General features: G+C 38.1%; 1 protein-coding gene across 1 annotated transcript in view; it reads right to left on the reverse strand.

Annotated features, from left to right (window-relative positions):
- Window positions 1-57: 57 nt before the first annotated feature.
- The window catches only part of PPP2R5A (protein phosphatase 2 regulatory subunit B'alpha), a 43,526-nt gene continuing 24,439 nt past the window's right edge, over window positions 58-19,144 (reverse strand). The window contains exons 4-13 of the mRNA XM_084513202.1: window positions 15,796-15,888; window positions 13,379-13,509; window positions 13,123-13,182; window positions 12,060-12,168; window positions 9,622-9,675; window positions 5,648-5,698; window positions 4,540-4,659; window positions 4,325-4,452; window positions 2,066-2,167; window positions 58-1,298 (exon numbers count right to left, since the gene is read on the reverse strand). Of these exons, the coding sequence (XP_084369328.1) occupies window positions 1,166-1,298; window positions 2,066-2,167; window positions 4,325-4,452; window positions 4,540-4,659; window positions 5,648-5,698; window positions 9,622-9,675; window positions 12,060-12,168; window positions 13,123-13,182; window positions 13,379-13,509; window positions 15,796-15,888 (981 nt within the window). The 3' untranslated portion in view covers window positions 58-1,165. The remainder of the gene's footprint in view (window positions 1,299-2,065; window positions 2,168-4,324; window positions 4,453-4,539; window positions 4,660-5,647; window positions 5,699-9,621; window positions 9,676-12,059; window positions 12,169-13,122; window positions 13,183-13,378; window positions 13,510-15,795; window positions 15,889-19,144) is intronic.

Genomic DNA, 19,144 nt, shown 5'->3' on the forward strand with positions numbered 1-19,144 from the left:
AAGCCGTTCTAATTCTCCTGGTCTTTATAAGCACAAAGATGTGATTACAGCACTAAATACAAACATAAAGACTTTATTGAATGCTGCTCAATTCCCCAAAGATCTTTCATTACAAAAGTTTTCCACACAACTGCAATTTAAGAGATTGGAATGGTACTCTGATAAAAGATGTGAAAAATACTTGATCAAGTAAAACAGACAAGACTTCTATAGTTAACTTTCCACCTTTAAAAAGCAGACTGCATTTTCTTTAAATAAAACAAGGAACTAGTTACTGACAGCCTTCCTGCTGCACTAAAAAAAATAAATCTCAATTTTGGTCTCACTCTTCAGTCCACAAGGTGCTAAAACTAATGCAGAGGTGTCCGAGATAGTCTCTAGAATGACACGACTCTGCAGGGAGTCCTTGGGCTGACCAGGAGCATCATTGATGGGCTCTCTAAAGGAAGCTCCATCCTCAGCTATAGCAGGAGGAAATCTTAGAGTAGGCCCAGGACCACCAGGCAGTGAGAAGGGGGTAGAGGCACTCACCAAGTGGCAGGCAGATGCACGAACCATCCTGACCTGATCAAGCTGACTTTTTTTCTTTTCCTACTTTGCCTCATGCTAATGTGAACTTGCACGTAAATCTAAATCTGAATTCAATCACAAATTCAAGAACAGCACCACGTGAGTTCCTTTCAAGGCTGTAAGGGGCACATACTGCGTTTTTCACGTTACTGGTAACGTACCTTGGTTTTATTTGAGAAAATACAGCACAACTAGAAGCCTTTTCTATATTCTTAACCAAAGTATGCAGCGATGTGAAAAGCACATATAAAACAAGGAAAAAAATGTACATAGCAAACTATACCACCTATGTGCAACACAATCAAAAATTCAAGTCATAATTCTCACCACTCCCGTAATTATTTCACTCATTAAGGATGATAATTCAGGTCTATGAAACGCTGGAAGTGACAGTATATCAATAATTAGACAAATTTACAATATGCTGTGGTAATGACATCACGTAACTGCTGTATTTAAATTCAAATCTTTTCATTTACACTGCGCCAGAGAAAAAGCTGGCTGTTTATATACTGATGAGGTTTATTTTGCAAATTCTTAGATATTTCAAAAGGGTACAAAAAGTATATCTGCCGAGAAGAGGTTGTCATTTCTTTTATTTGGCACTTGTACTGTGTGTGTTTAGCACATTGTGAGTGCTGTTCTGCTTTTCTGCCATAGCCTTCTTAAGCTTTAACTCCTCTAGCTTTCTCCACAACTCTTCACGTTCCAATTCTTTCTTTTTCTCTCTGTAGGAAAGAGCGAAGTATCAATTTCAGATGTGTTTTAAGTGCAATGTGGAGATGCAGGTACCTAAAGCAACTGTGTTCTTCTACATCTAGTAATTTGTATTGTAAGTTCTACCCCAAAGCTATTTTGAGGCAAAATAGGTTTGCTCTATTAAAAAGTGAACGTACAAATTAGTAAAGGTTAGTGGTAAAACAGTAACTTTGCTCCAACTCAGACAACTGCTGTAGGATGGTTTTACACAGATGACTACAGTTCTAAGTTCTTTATCGTGTGCAAAGAAGCAAGGAACAGAGCGTTTTGGGGTGGTGGAAGCACAACTGTTGAATGGAGCCTTAGCATGTGCTTTCAGCCAGCCTAGGACCACGTCCACCCTGCTCCAACAGTACACGTTAGTACGTTAGTAGGATAGGACAGGCTTTGGCTGAGCTATGAAGCATTTATCCAGCAGAGTTTTCTCCAGACAGCGCAGCCCCCTGCAGCAGCAGCTGAGCCCGGTTCCCCCACTTGAGACGGAGCACTCCCTGCCAGGCAGGAGCGACGCCAGGGGCATTCCTGTGCCGAGCACCCTGGGGCTTCAGCACTGGCCATGGTGCTGCCACACACCTGCACGGTGGGTGCTTCTTAATCAAGTGACAGCCAGGAGCAATATTCAGCCAGCACTTCCACTACAGCACCCCACAGCCGCCACTACCGTTAAGTTCTGTTTGTCAGCTGGTACACGTTAGGTATGTATTCATAACACACATTTGGACAAAATAATCAGTACCTTTGCCTTTCTGCTTTGTATGAGTTCGTAAGATCATCAAAAAGCTTGCCATTCATTTCCATCAGGGTTTTCAGCACGTTATATACCAGTGCCACAATAGTTCTGGAACGGAAGAAGTACAACCATTAGAATTACTCAACACAAAATAAGCTTCAGTAAAACAGCGTTCAGTTTCCTTTTTGGACTCTGAACTTTGTATTTAAGATGCTACTGTAAGGTTGATCAGTTTTTGAAACAAAATTACTATAATTTCCTCTGTAAATTAACCAAATGCATATCCAAATTCTTTTTTTTGAAATGCTATTTAACTTTAAATTCTCAACTCGTATAATCATAGAAGCTATAATTATTGGTACAGTGGCTATACTATAAAGCCATGGAGTTATGTTATGTGTTTAACAAACTGAATTCTAACAACAGTTTTGTAATACTTAAGTAATAAAATATGAGAGTCTAGAAAAATGAAACTCCTGCCTAATAGGTTTAAGTTTGGGCAAAAGAATGCAGGGGAGGAACCACAGCTGCACAGTCTAATACAGCAGCTAGAAGCTGTACCAGAACACTTAAGGGCAGCAGACAGCTTTGCTGCATAGAAGTGTCATAAGAAGATCACATCGTTGTTTCAGATACCATGGCATCTTCAAGAAACTGAACAGCTTGAACAATACTGGCTGTGTCTTATGTGGCTGTCAGTATTTCCACTTTAGCTATCGTTCTTTCTTCTGCCTCTTTTTGTGAAGGTATTCTTATTTAAATAATTTATCTTAGGTAAGTGTAATGTTCATCTCCTTTAAGCCTACTCTTAATAATTATGCACAGCAATGCAGAAATTGCAATGAAATTGAACATTAAGAAGGTGCCTATCTTCAAACTTAACACTTAAAAAAACACATAAGCTGTCTTCCCCCTCTTTCCCCTCCCTAGCAGTTCACCTTCACACAGCAGTATTGATTTTAAGGCTGTAGAGCAGGGGTGCCATGCAGTCATCACCTTGAAAAACGAGTGAAAGAAAAATCTAAGGAAGTAACCAAAGGACCAGGTTTGCCTTTTCAGTACACTCTGTCCATTGTGGCACTAGGAAGCCTCTCTACTATTCATCAGAGGCGCTATGCTCATTCAAAATGCACAATACATTTACTCTGTCTACGCACTTTTTTGAACATTGGCATTCATGTGGTTTAAAGACAAAGGCTTATTTAGATCATTGGTTTTCTGAGAGGAAAAGCTTGATTTTAAGTGAGTAGTTAAGGCCATGGTGGACAGCTGATAGATAAAAGTATGTTTCTTTACACTCTGAAGCCAATTAAGAGTTATACTTTCTACCCCAAACATCCTGATCCTCAAGGGATAGTTATCTGGTGTCTTTCAGGTCCTTCCTGAAGTAAAGAGCAACTTCTGGCCATGGCTAGGGAAAGAACACTCTTCAGATTTGAGGCCTGAAGTATTATTAGTGCTCCAAGAATTAGTTCTCCAAAGTTTATATTCAGTCTCAGCTGAAACATTTGCAACGAGACATGCCATCTAGATAAATTCAGAATAACTTCACAGTCTCTGAGGACATAAAATAGGGTATCTGATTTGCTTCAAAGTTACAGAAGGCTCCTGCCTACCTTGCCTTTTGCCTGTACAGGCTTTACATTCTGCAAATTTGACTCAGCTCAGTTTAGGTTGCTGGACACAGCCAAACTTTGCATTTTAGTATTTCAGTGTCATTCAGTTTCTTTTTAACAGGAAATAGAAATACTAGCAACTTGTGGAATTAAATGTAAAACGAAGCAGTAACTTATTGCTACCATCCTTTACAGTGGCCGGCACTGCTTTTCTATGATAGAATCTTTGCCCTTTCTTATCTTGTCTGGCAGCAAAAATTACTGACACAGTCACTGACAGAATTTATCTGAAGTAGTAAAGGACAGCACAGTACAACTGTAGAAGACATCACTTGGCAAGTGGTTTTAGTCTAAGTAATATTAATTTGCTTTTCAACCAACACATAAGATCAAGTGTAATTAGAATATGAAGACCATTGTCCAGTTGCCTCCTGTGCTTTCAGTAAATTCCAATTCTGCATCGTAACAGTGCAGAGCAGTGAAAGTGTAATATTGCTGAAAAGGGTATCCATTTTAGCACCCATAATCTCATTGATTTCATCTGATTTAAGTCAAAATGCAGACATATTTACAAGTTTATGATCTAAACTTGAAACAATAGACTAAAAAAAAATATTTACAGTACTATAGGAAGTTAAAGATTACATACGGATTCCAGTGTTCTTTGGAGATCTTGTATAAACTGCCAAACATAATTGGTAGAATTTTATCAATGTTCTCCTCAATCAGACTGAGAATATATTCGTTATTCCAGAAGTACAAAGCTCTTTCTGCAACCTGAAATAGAAGGGTTAGGGGTCAAAAACCACAAAATAGATTGCTACAAGTTATTTTTGATGCCTTTTTTTTTTTTTTTTTTTTTACCTGGAAGTGTGAACTTGACACACACTTGGATATTTGCTTAAATAAAGGCTCTTCTATTTTTTTGAATTGCGTCGGTTCTATTACGTCTAAGATTTCTTCAATTTCACCTAAAAACATCACCTGTTGGTATAAAAGAAATACATCAAGAAGCATGAGAATGTTTTACATCGCCAGTGCAAACAAACAACATGCAGCTCAGACATTAGTCATGAATCCTGCAAAGAACAATGTACGTGATTGCAATTGCATTAGACATCCACTTTTTTTTTTTTTTTTTTTTTTTTTGCTGTGTGAAAGAAGTCAATCAGCAGGTTTGGCTACCTGGTTACAGCTCCCATTGTGGAATTATTCTTTTGTGTAATTGCTCTGAACACTTAACAGAGCTGCTTTTGCAGAATATTTTTTCTTTACAGTTAAAAAGATGCTAGAATAATTTATTTCTTCACTAATTGCCAGAGAGGTTACATTTACCTGAGATCTCCAGAGTAGCTTCTGTAGTAGTAAATAGTTAATATCTGATTTAAATTACAACCTGCAGAACACTAGGCAGGGGGCATAAAAAATTCAATACCACTCAAACAGGGGCAACAGAGTTAAAGAGCCCCACTTGTCAAGAGCTGTTGGGGTGAGATCTGGTGCCATGAGTCAAATTCCTGATTGTACCCATTTTAATTACATAGAAGAAAGACAACCAATAAAAAAAAATAAAATTCCCAAGACCATTTAAAGTTATTTTCATACTATGGAGAAAGAACTGAGCAACTGAGATACCAAGTAGAAGTCTATGTCTGGGTCATGTTGCAGATGACAACCCCCAGCCTACCAGTGTAACTAGTAACACACTTCTCACCCATCAAATCTCTTTCTCTATACAGTATCTCGATAAGAATGCAAATTTTAACACAGTTTTTAACGTAGTAGCACTATAGTAAGAACTGACATTAAAAAATGGCAGAGCTGTCCAGCAAAGATGAGCACTCTTCAGTTTCAAGAACTGCACGTTTTCAGCAAGATCTCTTGAAAAGCACAGCAGAGGTAAGATGTATGAACCTGACATGCTATGTTTTACGTAACAGCAGACAAGAAGCTTGTACAAGACAAAACCAACCTCTTTCTGACTGCAAGTTTTTGGCCAAAATTTGAGCAGTCCTCTGATTACCTATATGAAAAATACAAACAAGTTAAAACCAGAACAAGTTTCTATTACATATCTGATATAATTTAAATAAAAAAAAAACTAAATAAAATGACTTTGCTTTTCCCTGTCCAGAGGTTCAATAAAAACTGAATACAGGTAAAAGTAATTCCACTGAAAATACATACTTTGTTGCCTTATTTAAACATTTATCTTGCTTTGGTTATCAGAACAATTTAAACCTTAACAGAAGTCTTTGATTATCCATTCCCACTCCACTCCCACCTCACATTAATCGATATCATGTTGATAACATCAAAGCATCACAAAATGAAATTAAATCTCCTGTAGCTAGACAGCCCAGCATATTTTTCTCCTGATCCATGTGTTGAGGAGCACCTGTCTTGGTTTTGAAGCTCAAGAGCAAGCAGCATACACTGACTGCACAAACAGGGTTATACAGAGGAGCCCTGTCCTCCACCACGTCCTTTTTTCTTCTTTAATTTGAAGTGTGACAGAGTGGAAACTCAAAATGATATGAACTTACAGAGAAAATAGTTTCCAGTATCTACACTGGAAACTATCACATGTAAGACTAGAAAAAAACCCTTCAGGAAACGTAATTAGAAAGCACAGCTCCTAAGAGGGGCAAGGTGGAGGAGGAGGGAAACAGGGAAACAACAACAAACAAAAAGACTGGAGGCCTGTTTCCTAGAAACAAACATCTGACATGGCATCTAAATTACAAAAGTAATGCTGGCTAAAAAAAGCCGTAACTGCATGTTTTGGAAGCAGAAACATTCCCCAAGCACTATAAACTTTCATTCGGAGCAAAGGACCTCTGCTTTTATGATATAACAGCACCTAATGGATCATACGCAACCATAAAGCTTACTCAACTACACGAATACTTTCCATATTTGATTTTTCCCATGTTGATTTTTTCTACTTTTAACCTTCCCAGCTGGCTTTTTTGTTGACAACGATGTGTACTTCCAAAAGTGACTTTCTGACAATAATAGGATTTTAAGTGCTCACCAGTTGCGATCCTAGGATACACAAACATTCTGCTTCTACAAAACTGAGTGTCTCAGATGAAACCTGGCAGGTGAAACCCCAGGCAGCTCAAAAACTTATCCTCAAATCCAGAAAAACAGCAAGTTACACGGGAAGAACGGCAGATCCCTCACAGAGCCTCAGCCATGCAGTTGTACCTAGCTGGTGACGTGCCCCAGCCAGTCAGACTCCCAATGCCACCATCCCATACCTGATGGGGCCATTTTGCAGCCTGGCCACAGAGGCAGAGCTCGCTCCCTGCCCCGCTCCTCCGCTGCTGGCCTGGCCTCCTCGCTGCTGGCTTCACGAACACGGTGTGGTGACATGGGGAGGGGAAACCCTGAGCTCCATTTCTCTGCATGACCTGATCTGGCAGTCCTCACATCACCTGCTTCCCCTCCCTCAAGGAGCCAGGCTGGCATAAATTGATTACACTTGTTTGTCTAGGTTCACAATTTAAATACACTTTAATTCTAGGGCCACTTTTTCTCGTTAATTAGCTCGTAACTGAATGGCTGTTACACACTACTGAGATTTTGTATTTCTAAAGAACAAACTGGAACATTGACAGGTGCAATAGCTCATTCTGTCAACACCTTCCCTGCTCCCCAAAACAATGCAAGAAAGCCAAAAAATGTCAGATGGCTGCATTTGCCAAAGGAAAGCTGTGAGAACCTACCATACACCTCTTAACTGGAGCATGAATTTCCTGGTGTTGGAAGCACAAAACTGGGTTAGCTACAGCAGCCCAGTTTCCAGCACTCAGCAATGAGTGCCAAATGTGCTTCACTACATAGACTCACATTCTCAACTTCTTAACTTGACAAAGAAATAACATGTTCTTAGCAGAGAAGTGCAGACCTCAACAACATACCTAATCCTCGCTTTTTAGAGGATCAGTTTCCAGCCTGACCATGCTTTCCCATTAAAAAAGCTGATACATGCACATTTAAGTTCAAAGATCTTATTCCAAGAAATACACGAATGCAGATCCGAAATCTTACTGCTCTTTCTACACAAAACGCACACAATTAATATTCTTCCCCAGGCTACAAAGTTCCTATAAAGTTGACTTACAGCAGCAGACACCCGCTAGATAGCTTATGCACCAGGGCTGCACGTTCAGCCTGGTTCTCATGATATGAAATCTCTCCGATGTAAAGGCTGTGGCACTTAGCAGGGTTAGGTAATGAGCTCCTCTTGTCAGTTCTGCAAACATCAGGACTGACCTAAGGCAGACTACCGCAGTTACAAGAGCTTGGACTGAATGTCCTCTAAATTGACCCTGAGTGACAATTCCTGCCAGAATAATAACAGTGCGGTACTCATGAAGATAGCCTTCTGATGGAGTGCTTAAAATACTACTTGACCTAAAGCCAAATAAAAAAAATACAGTGCTATTTCATCAGTTGCCCCATCAAATTTCAACACTTACATTTCAAGCATTTCAAAAAGTTTCTTAAAGCTTCACTTATAAACACTCTTCTTTTATAAAACCGGTTTTACATTATATTCAAATTAATGACCAAGGCAGGCACAGGTCTTGTGTCTTCTCCATTCTGAATTCATCTTTACTGTTGATGAGGTGACCAGAATTGTAAGCTATGACCCAGGTGAAGTCTCAGAATCGTACTGTGGCACTCCTACGTCAGTAAGACCTGCCTTCCCCCTGCAGAGTTTGAGCTTGGAGCCTGTATCACAGTTCTGTAAATTCACATCAGGACTTTGCCATGTTGTCACTTCATTCAGCCTTGCAGGCTTTTATGTAATGTTACACACTTGCTGCTCATGTGTCAACTGTAACTGTACAAGTACCTGGATTGCTTTATCCCTTGGCTTAAGGAACTGAGCTTACACAATTCCTTTCTCCTCACCCTATCCAACAAAATCAGCTTATTGACCAGCTAAGCTGGCAACGCTGCAGTGCAGTGGGGAGGAAGGCTCTTCAAGCAGACAGGACAAATTTCTACACGGTCAGGCCTACTTCCACCACCTACAAAATAACTTCTTTCCTGATGACGAACACCAACACTAAGTGACCCTGCAGAAAACAAGCTTCCACTGAAAGGTTGGTGAAGATTAGCATTGTTTAAGAAAAAACAAATCACATAAGCTCTTCACTTTTCTGTCACAAAAAGCGATGAAGCGTTTAAATTCCAACATACCCCTAACAGAATGTCATCAGATTGTCAAACTAAGTTTCTCTTTGAGCTGGTCTGATGTTAGTCTGTCTCCCCACGAGCTGCTGTGCTGCCCTGCCTGCATTCTTCTTTACGGGCATTGCCAAACTACTTGCACAAAGCACTGCAATCCCCTTTCTGGCTGAACTGCCGATGCATGGCGTGGGAGATTCAGCCTGGGAAAAGCCTCTGATGCCTGAAGCACCTGTACTGTAACTGCCAAGAGGCACCCCAGTAACTGAGAGGACAGAACAGGAACATCACATGGGGAACATCAGGGTCCTTCTGTCTAAATAAAGTGCTGTTACTCTTTCTCACTTTTATTTTCTGACTGTGTTTTCCCTGAAAATTAATGCTAGGCATAAGCCATCAGCACCAAAAACATTGAAATTTTAGTTGTTACCAGGAGGGAGTACAGTTGTTACATAAGTTCTTATATAAGGTGATTCACATGATCTCAGTGGTTCAAATTTTTATTTAAATTTGTGCTCCATCTTGGTTATAGACTAAGAGAGACCTGCATTTTCAAACCCAGGACTTTCTTAACAACCATCCTAGATTTAACTATTATTCCCCCTCCCTCTCCCCCAATGACTATGGATCATTAATCAAGATATCACAGATAGCACTGCTGTGCATTTCCAATGAGCTGCAGTGAGATACTACATTGAAATTAAAAATAGAAAAACATTCAACTGAAAAAACACTTACAGGCTCTGTTAAAGTTGTATCTTTTTCCAGGAACTGTACAACACAATAGGCGAGCTAGAATGTAATTCATATGATTATTTAGTTTAAACAGACACTGTTTAGACATCGCAGCAAAACTAAATATCCCGACTTATAATGGAAGCACTTCAGATGAGGAAGAAGGTACAAAAAACCCCAACCCAAACACCCCTAGAACAGCCATTTAAAGTTCTTCCAAACTAAACAAAATAGCAATTAAAACAGCAAGATATACAAGCTAGCTGTATCTTACAAAAACTTCCTGCATACCAAAAATCTTCAATTTTATCATCCTGGAAGACAATCACTTTTAAATTTGACAGTACTTCCTTAACTCAGATCCATTATCTAGACAGGTTTTCCTCACCTTCAGTTCCTGTATTAACATTACACTGTGAATAAGCTAGGATTTTCAAACATCTATTTTTGGGGAAAAAGTTGGTACTTTCATTCAAAAGAAAAGCTTTAAAGAACAACTTTGACTGACCACACATTACTCAAATAATAGGTGTCAAAATTCAGCAGTAAGATTACATGTGAAAGGATGTTTGCCCATAGAGCTCAGATCCAGCTGAGGATCCTGTCCCCAGCAGTGGCCAGTAACAGACACGGGTGGAAGAGTGCAGAGAGTGCGGGAAGCATAAGGAGACCAAGTCACAAGCATGCTCTCCTGGCCCTCAGTGATTTCTGCCCAGGCCAAAATGTGATATTGTATGTTCCATAATTCCTTACATTTACCTATTGTTTAGTTACTCAGCATGCAGTTAAGTAACAAAACAACCACAGCTGTGCCATGCACAGAACCATACACTAACCCTATTGCTGAAGCAGTTGAAACCCTAGATTCCATAAAGACTGAATTGGGGAAATCACAGTATGCTTCATCTCACAACATGATCAGAGACAAAATTATTTATGGGCACTGCATACATATTTCCATACTTAAGTAGTCTGCAATCAAGCATTACCTTTCTATTTTTTTTTGGAATCTGTTATCCCAAAAGAGGCAATTACAATACTGTAATTACAACAAACCTAACTTACTGCTCCTACCCTCAGGATAAGGATGTGTATGCATGGATCCCAAAAGTAACACAGCACACATCAATCTCAAAATCCCATTAAAGTGTTCCTGTGCAATATATCTATTGTTCAAAGACACAAAGGCTCAATCTTAAGCCAGCTTTAAGACTTTAAGAGCAGGCTAAATTGTGCTGTAGCAACAAAGCAATGGGCCACTCCTGACTGTGCAGTATGCTCAGTGCTGGTTTCCGGATAACACAAAGCCAGAAACATACAGTGACAAAACTGCTCCTTCATTTCCAAGTGGTATTTTGGTACATGGCACTAATGGTTTACCAAGGGATAGGTGAATAGCCTGGCCAACAAGCCAAACACTACTTTAAAGCACCCAGTACAGCTGAGTTTATAGCACCCTTTCAGGTACCAGTGGCCCAGATTAAACATATTACAGAAAAAAGGCTAGCTTGCTGTACTGATCTATCAGTGAGAATACCTTTGGCATATGACAGGTCCCTTTCATATCACTGACTCATTCCATGGAGCAGCCTATTGCACAGTAATAAACCACAAAGACAAGTGATTTAGTTAAAGTAATTCCTAGCTCTCATATAAAGTTTTAACTGAGCTCTTGTCTTGATCCTGTTTGTAGGCTGTATAGTCATAATGATTTCACCTTAATTAGAAACTCATTTCCTTGTATCTTTTGTCTATAAAGGAGCTATATTAGCAAGCTGACTAAGTTAACAAAGCAAATTTTTAATTAGCCACAGCAGAATTACTTGCGACTTTTCATCAAATACACTCAATACTCAAGTGCCATATGTCTGGAAAGGATATATATTATTCCTCCAATAAGACGATGAACGTCTGTGCTAAGTATAAGAATGGAAGTCAAATGAATAACTGCAACATTTTGACAGCATGTCATGGATCTACATAATTTCTGGCTGATCTGGAGAGCTATAATGCATTTCTGCCATTTATATCCAACACCCTTCCCCTCTCTTCAGTCACTGGAATTTTAGAAATAAAAAAGCACTTCTGAAATAAGCACCTGGCCATACCCCAGGTGCCTTTATACACAGCATTTCAGTTACATAAACAAAGTAGCAATGGAACAAGGTCCTAGGACTAAAGTGTGACTGAGTAGCAAACTACACAAACTTCCGTTGATGTGACTTCGAATTGCTGTTACATTCTAGCATTTTTAAGATATGCTAAATATCTCAAAATTAAGACAAGATATGTAAGATCTTAAAAAATAAATAAGTATCTGAGATTGCATTTGCAAATACCTCGGAATATCGACATTATAACACATACTGCTTTACATTTTCATTAGTTTCAAATGCAAATACAGGGAAAACCACAACTCTTAAAAATAGGCAAAAGCTTACCTGTGCATGAAACAAAGCTAATCCCTTTGCAGTATGCATGGGAATCAGAACTTTCATAAGGAACTGCTTGTGTTCTGCTTTCAGTGGCAGTGCAAAACCATTGATAATACTGAAAACATGAAGAAGTAGGATTTAATTTTATTTAAAAAAAAAAAAAAAGTTTTTTTAAAAAAGTATTTTTATCACAACCTCCATTAGGCAAAATAATCTATGGTAAAGCTTACACACATCAGGAAGCTGATTCATTTTGCACAGAATCACTTAAGACAACTTGCCTTGCAGGAGAAAAAAATAGATGGTATATAACGTTTATGCTATTTTAACATTGCAGTTTGAACGCTTATTTTGAACAACTTTTCTGTACAAAAATGAAGTGAAAAAGTTGTCACTAACTCAATTTTATTTTAAAAGACAGTAGTAGAACAGCAGTCCTTCAGGCATGTTTTTTTTTCCCTAGATTTTAGATTAATTTGAGAAAACAGTATCCCTTTCACTTGATTTTCATTACGATTTTTTCCATGATACTTGCACAGTCTTTGGATTTTCAGTAAGGCAGTAATATTTATACATTTTTCTACTGTGAATATATCAGTGACAGTTTTAGAAAACTAGTAAAATGCTACCACAAAAAAACTTAAGTAAAAATGAAATTAGTGAATTAATGGCAAAAATGGTAACTAAAGCACTTACAAAGCTTTCCTGAATATCATTTAAACAAAACCAGCCTGCTGAAGATTAAAGCATTTTATTCAATGTGAGGTGAAAAGTAAACATTCATTGTCTGAGTCAAAGAACATGTCCTTTATTGGATATATTCCTCACAAGCAAGGACTCTTGAGAAATATTTTGCCTGTCATCTTTAAAACTTGTACTGAAAAAGAACAATTTATACTCAATATCCTAATTTTATATTCACATGGTAACTAAGACAGTATTAGATTATATCAGTGACTGCACTTTATCACTCATTACTATACTCCTCCCTTTCCCAGTTCCAAAGCAAGAAAGCTGAAGCAAACACCCACAATAACACTTCATACTTTTTCTGTCAGGTCAAACTTACCTTCCTAATATCTCAAGAAGTTCAGCAACACCATTGAAGTGCTCTGTTTCATATATAAACCTGTTATGAAAAGAGACAAAAATTGAGAGAGAGATTCAAAAAAGAAAAAATCTTTAATAAATTTTAGATATTTGAAAGCCATATCACAGATCAAAACCAGGTCTTTTCATTCAAGAACAAATCACTGCAGTCACAGACCATGAAGGTAATATAAAATATTGCCTTACATACAGACATACCGCCAGACAGGGCATACCTGAGGAAAATGTTGTTGATCTGTTTCCTGATGAATGCTCGTAAACCAAGGAATTTTCCATAAATTCGATGAAGAACTGTCTTTAGGAAATCACGTTCTCGTGGGTCTTCACTATCAAAGAGCTCCAATAACTTTAAAAATTAAATTGAAATTTATTACTTTTAGAAGACTTAAATTTTGTCATGCTACTAACCAATCTGAGCTTTATCTTGAACTTACAGTTTGCATTAGAGAAAATACAATCAGTTTGACCTAAAATTTTGTTTGGATGTCCAATGTTACTTTCAAAACTAGATTTTTAGTAAAGCTGTTTTTTTTTTTTTTTTAATTATTTTTTTTTTATAAGCAAACCTAGCAGCTTCATTTCAGTCATATCAAAACATATGTATCCAACAGACATGAACAAAGCCATTCCAACAATTACACTATCAAAATAAAAATGAAACTTTAAGAATGAGATTACCAAATTTTAGGTAAGTGGTTTAGGTAAGTGGTCTTTAAGATATAAGAATGAATCAATTTTATGTCATATATTTACAATTTCTTAATTAAAATCCTGTAATACTGCTTTCAATAAGCTACTCATGTCTTCAAGGTTAAGCAAACCCATAATTCTCTGCAGAATCATTTTGTAAGACAAGTCTATGATAAGAATAATGCACATTTCCCCAGGGGAAGAAGAGGGATACATACGTTTAACAGAATGATAATGCATTAAAAATGGGCTGGGGGCGGGGGTGGGAAATCACAAGTAGAAGTTGGTTCATTTCTGTCTGAATCTACTATCAGTGTCTCCTTTTATCTAAACACCTCCACACCCCCCCTACCCCACACACCCCATTTTCTTCTTATTGATTTTGGGTAATGATCATGTTTGGTATTGTTCCTATACAAGAATGTTAGACATTCAAGATTTAATTAAAAAAATTACAAAAATCTAAATTCATAAGAATCATAAAGTAATTAAATTAACTGATTCTCTAAAACAGACTAAATGTCCCAATAAGCTAAGCTAGCAAGACTTTCCACACATTTTTGCTTTTGGAAGGTTTTCCAAGGATACAGAAAAGACTGCACTCTTGAAGACATCAAAAGGTATTCCAATCCCATTACAGGCCACTACTTTAGTGTTGTTGTTTTTTTGTTTTTTTTTTTCCTCCTGTTTGTCCAAGTAAGAGCATATTTAGAAATACTAACCGTGCTCAGTAAGTCAGTAACTTAGCTCAAGTAATCACTACAGCCTCCTGCTCAGTCCAGGTCTATGAGCTTAGGTATGTCTACACCAAGCAGCAACAGACACTGGAAACAGCTGTTCAAGAAGTTTGCTCGGGCTCATTTCATTTTTACATTTAGAAGGAATTTCTCAGGGTAACTATCCCACTTTTTCTCCCATTTATAGCTGTCTGTGCACTGCACTGTCTTTCTTGTACTCTAAAGATCACATGAAAACATCAGGAACTGAAGTTCTGCAATGTGGCTCCTAAGAACCACGGTCCAATTAGTGAATTGGATTTGCATGGCCAGTAGGTCAGCAGCAGCTTCAGCCTTGAATTTTGTGTGTAAGTTGAACAAAACAGAGAAGGGAACACCTATAAACAAGAACAGTAAAACCAAACAAACGGAAATATAAACAGTCACTGAAGGTGGGAAGGGGGAGTGTTCATCTATGTTGTTATTTTTCATTGCTGTACTCTTATGGCTTGCCAGCACTCACTCAAGTTTTTCCTTGAAAAAATGAGTATTTTGACATGGTAAAAATCCCCTCTGAGGTAATATGGGACAAAAATTGTTACTGTATCATACAGCCTTGACAAGTTATATTTAACGTCTCACTTAATTTTCTTGCTCATAGTTACTTTGCATGGTGAAACATAATTTTCCATGATTTTCCTATGTACATTCTTACTTGATTTTCCCTCCGTGCTTAACACATGATAGTATGAGAATGACACTATCCAGTAACAACAAGCAGGTGCTGGAACACACTTCATATACAGTAAGTTAGTTATTCACAGGAAAAACAATTCTGCTCTACATTTTCCCATTATAAACCTCTATGAAAAACACACAAAATAGCACTACAAAGCACTAAAACAGTTTAATTGGCCCACTGTTGATTTGACTGGAAATAAGTTACAAATCATTAAAAGCACAACTCATATTCACAAAATACAAAAATCTTGTATTGCAAAACACTGAGGATACCACCTGAAAACAGTGTTTCTGAAGTTGCTAATTACATATAGCCTGTGCGATATGAAGTGCTGTTCATTTAGTGTTTGGCAGAAATCATTGCTGGAACAACTAAGGTTTAACCCAGTGTCAAAACAAAAGCTTTGCTTTCTCCTCAGCATACAATCGGCAGTTAAGTCTGAGATGAGGTCTTTGAATCTGAGATAGAAAACCTCTCTACTCACCTGCTGTACAAATCTCTGGTCAATGTATCTTTTTGCAATGCTAGGTTGAAAATCCGGGCTCTCCAAAAATCTTAGGAAAAATTCATACACCAACTACAAACATGAAAATGAAAATTTTGAACAAGTTAATAAGCACACCATAATACGGATTTTATGTATGTTATTTACATACATAAAAGGTATAAAAGGAAACTGAGGTCTAACACATCACTGCTTAATCATGGCCTCTAGTGGAATTACTGTAAGAATTACTGTAAGTATCAAGAACATTTTAATTCTCAGAAGAGTCAAAGCTTAATAAATAATTTACTGAAGATATCACTGTAACACAAAAATCAAGTGAAAGATCTAAGTATTACTCAAATTCACACTTCCTACTATATTAAGAACATATTATGTAGAAATAAGTTATCAAACACTTATCAGCACTGAGGGTAAAGTTAAGTGCTCTAACATTATGTAATTCTGTAAAAACAGATTAAAGAAAGTTTGCTAAATGCTTCTGAAGCCAGGTTTCAGCTGCAAGCTCCAAAAATGAAAGGTCATTAAAAAGCTGAATGAATATGTAGAAGCCTAACAATTGGGCTTAACGTTACATTTCTATATCCTGGGCATTCAATTCAAACAAAAGGACCTTCAGCAGATTTACCTTCAATATCCTTTATATTTTGTAGTACTTATTTCTATTGAGTTCAAGTCCCCATTCGCTATGATCCTGCCCACAGATGGCCCACAGATGGAAAGACAGACAGCGAGGGCCTGAGGTAGCAGAGAAAGGCATGAAGAAGCCAGAGCACAAGTCCCATATTTTTGGATTCATCAGAAGTCCAAGACAAATTACTGTTTCCATAACAATGGCAGGTGGGGGAGGATGCACGCTCTCCCAATTTATAAAATACACATCAGGCATCTCTTAAGACAGAATTGAGAAGAAAAATGTCTTCAGTTTAGATGCATTCAGGGCCTCTTATGGTCTCAATGCCTAGTCTTAACCCCACAATAGTTAAACAATTAGCAATAATACTAAAATGCAGCTTAGATGTATGCAGACATCACTGGCTGGACTCCTGAATAAAACCCCCACTGAGGTCATACACACAGGCATGTATTTCAGTGATTACCACTACAAGTACCTATAAAACCCCCAAAAGCCAGCATCTGAGTAATGCATAATTAAAAAGTTCACTTGAGAAATACACTCAGCAATAAGCAATTTTATCTAGAACGTTTGAGCTCACAGTTATTACGCACAGCCTCAAGTGGGGTATGCTGTATCTGCAGAGCAGAAGCTCAAAAACACAAGTTCCCCTTCACTCTTTCCTCCCCTCTGACAGAGACCATAACAATAGCTTTTCAAATCAACAGTCCAAATACACAAATGTCGTATAAACAGAATTGTATAAAACCCAAGCTTCCCTGCACAGCCTTAATTTGTCTTCTTGCACATAAACACTGCAGACAATAGCAGTTGCAGAACAATAGAGGACAATTTTTTAGAAGTCTGGTAATAGCCAATCCAATAGCGTAATCAGACGTATTTCCACACTCCATCCTCTGTCTTAGGGATTGACCATGGCTACTGATCTTTTTCAAGCTAGAAATTAGATAAATTTGTTAGTGGTTTGTATTGAAATGGGAAGCATATGACTGGAGGGAAGTCATTAACAGTTTTATAGGATTTAATTTTGGAATTAAATTTCATTAACTATTCATACATTATTTCATATATTAAACATTTCTATCAGTGACCACAACAAATAATAGTCATAGGATAACTGCCGGGGTGATGCTGCATGCAATATTGGAAGCTATCACCAGAGGGGGGGGGGGGAAAACAATATCAGGGTATCAGTAAGAAAGGGACAAGAAAATTCTGAAGGCCTCAGGTAATAATAGACAGATACAGGACAGAACTCAGTGATTGCAAAGACAGTTAAAAAGACAAGAAAAACCTCTGCTAAGCAACAAGAAAATATTAAACTGAGAAATGAAGGGATGGATACTGGTCCTAAATGCTAGTAAACCATGGGTAACAAAGATCCAGCCACACAATGAAGCCATGTCAGCAACAAATGAAAACCAGACATATTCCAGGAAGATACTGATGTACAATACAGTACAGAGATGCACAGTCCTATGTATGCTGCAGAAAATCTATTAAAACCTGAAAGGATGCAGAGGAGCCCCTAGAATCCTGTTGGGCCCCAGTGCCCCTTATGAGTGAAGACTAAACGGGGATGTTTTGTTTCCCCTAAAGCAAGGTGGGGCAGAGAGGACAATTATGGCTTCTTTCCATAAATAGATATGGGAACAGGGATGAACAGCCAGCAGAAGAACTAGGCTAAAGCATAATGCTCTAACAGCATCTTTGTACAAACTGCCCAAGATTAACTTTAGGGTATCAATCAGAACCAAACCCAAGGTTTTGGAATAGGTGTGCTCGACTACAAAGTAGAACACATCAATACTAATGCAAGATTCTCAATATGTGACGGCAAAACTAATTAGTAGCATGCCTCGTTTCTACAACAGAGAAAAGATGCATTAGTCACTGTTTGAATGCTTTGTATAATCCTGGCTATTGCAGAACCTCAATTGTTGCTATTGTTCTTAAAGAGAGGAGCTTTCAGAAAAACAAATATTTAGGGCTCAAAAATCCCTGAACAGCTAGCTACCCAATCCATGCTCAAAAGTGAGTTGTAGAGCTGGTAAAAGTGTCAAGTGACTCTGGAGTTCCTTGGGAAATCCATGAAGCTCTATCCAAGGTGTTTCAGGAAGCAAACTGTAATGGCCATTTCTGGACAGGCACCCTTCTTCTGTAAGCTAAGGCTTGCAAACTCAGAAGCACAACCCTAAGCATCAACAAGGAGAGTAAGGGTGGATTCTACCTGCAACAGACACTGGCTGGTCCTACCTTAAAACAAACAAACAAAAACCAGACAGCTATGCTCAACTTTCCTGAGTGTAAGTGAAGGGTTACCGTTAGTAATACTACTAAATCATGGGAGAACTGTTGGCTTTGGTAGTTCCAGTTCTCAAAAACTGGTCTGTGTGGGTAAAAGAGCAAATAATTCCTATTACATTTTGGTGATTCTGTGTTCCTTCTTGCAGGGACCACTAGAATGTTATTGCTTTAAGCTAACAACTCTACCATCCACAGGTCCCTAAATAGAAACACAGGGTGACTAACGCTAGTCTCTGTACCCTAGTTTAGTTGCTACAACTGTCTGGAGCATTGCTTTAAAGTTGTGTCTTTCATGTCACACCAGTTTCAATGTAGGTCTATAGTCTTTTGTAGTGGCTATGCATGCTGCTGGTAAGTTACTAAGCCATTATATATGATGTTTTT

Source organism: Aythya ferina, assembly GCF_964211825.1.
Source record: "Aythya ferina genome assembly, chromosome: 3".
NCBI classification, from domain to species: Eukaryota; Metazoa; Chordata; class Aves; order Anseriformes; family Anatidae; genus Aythya; species Aythya ferina.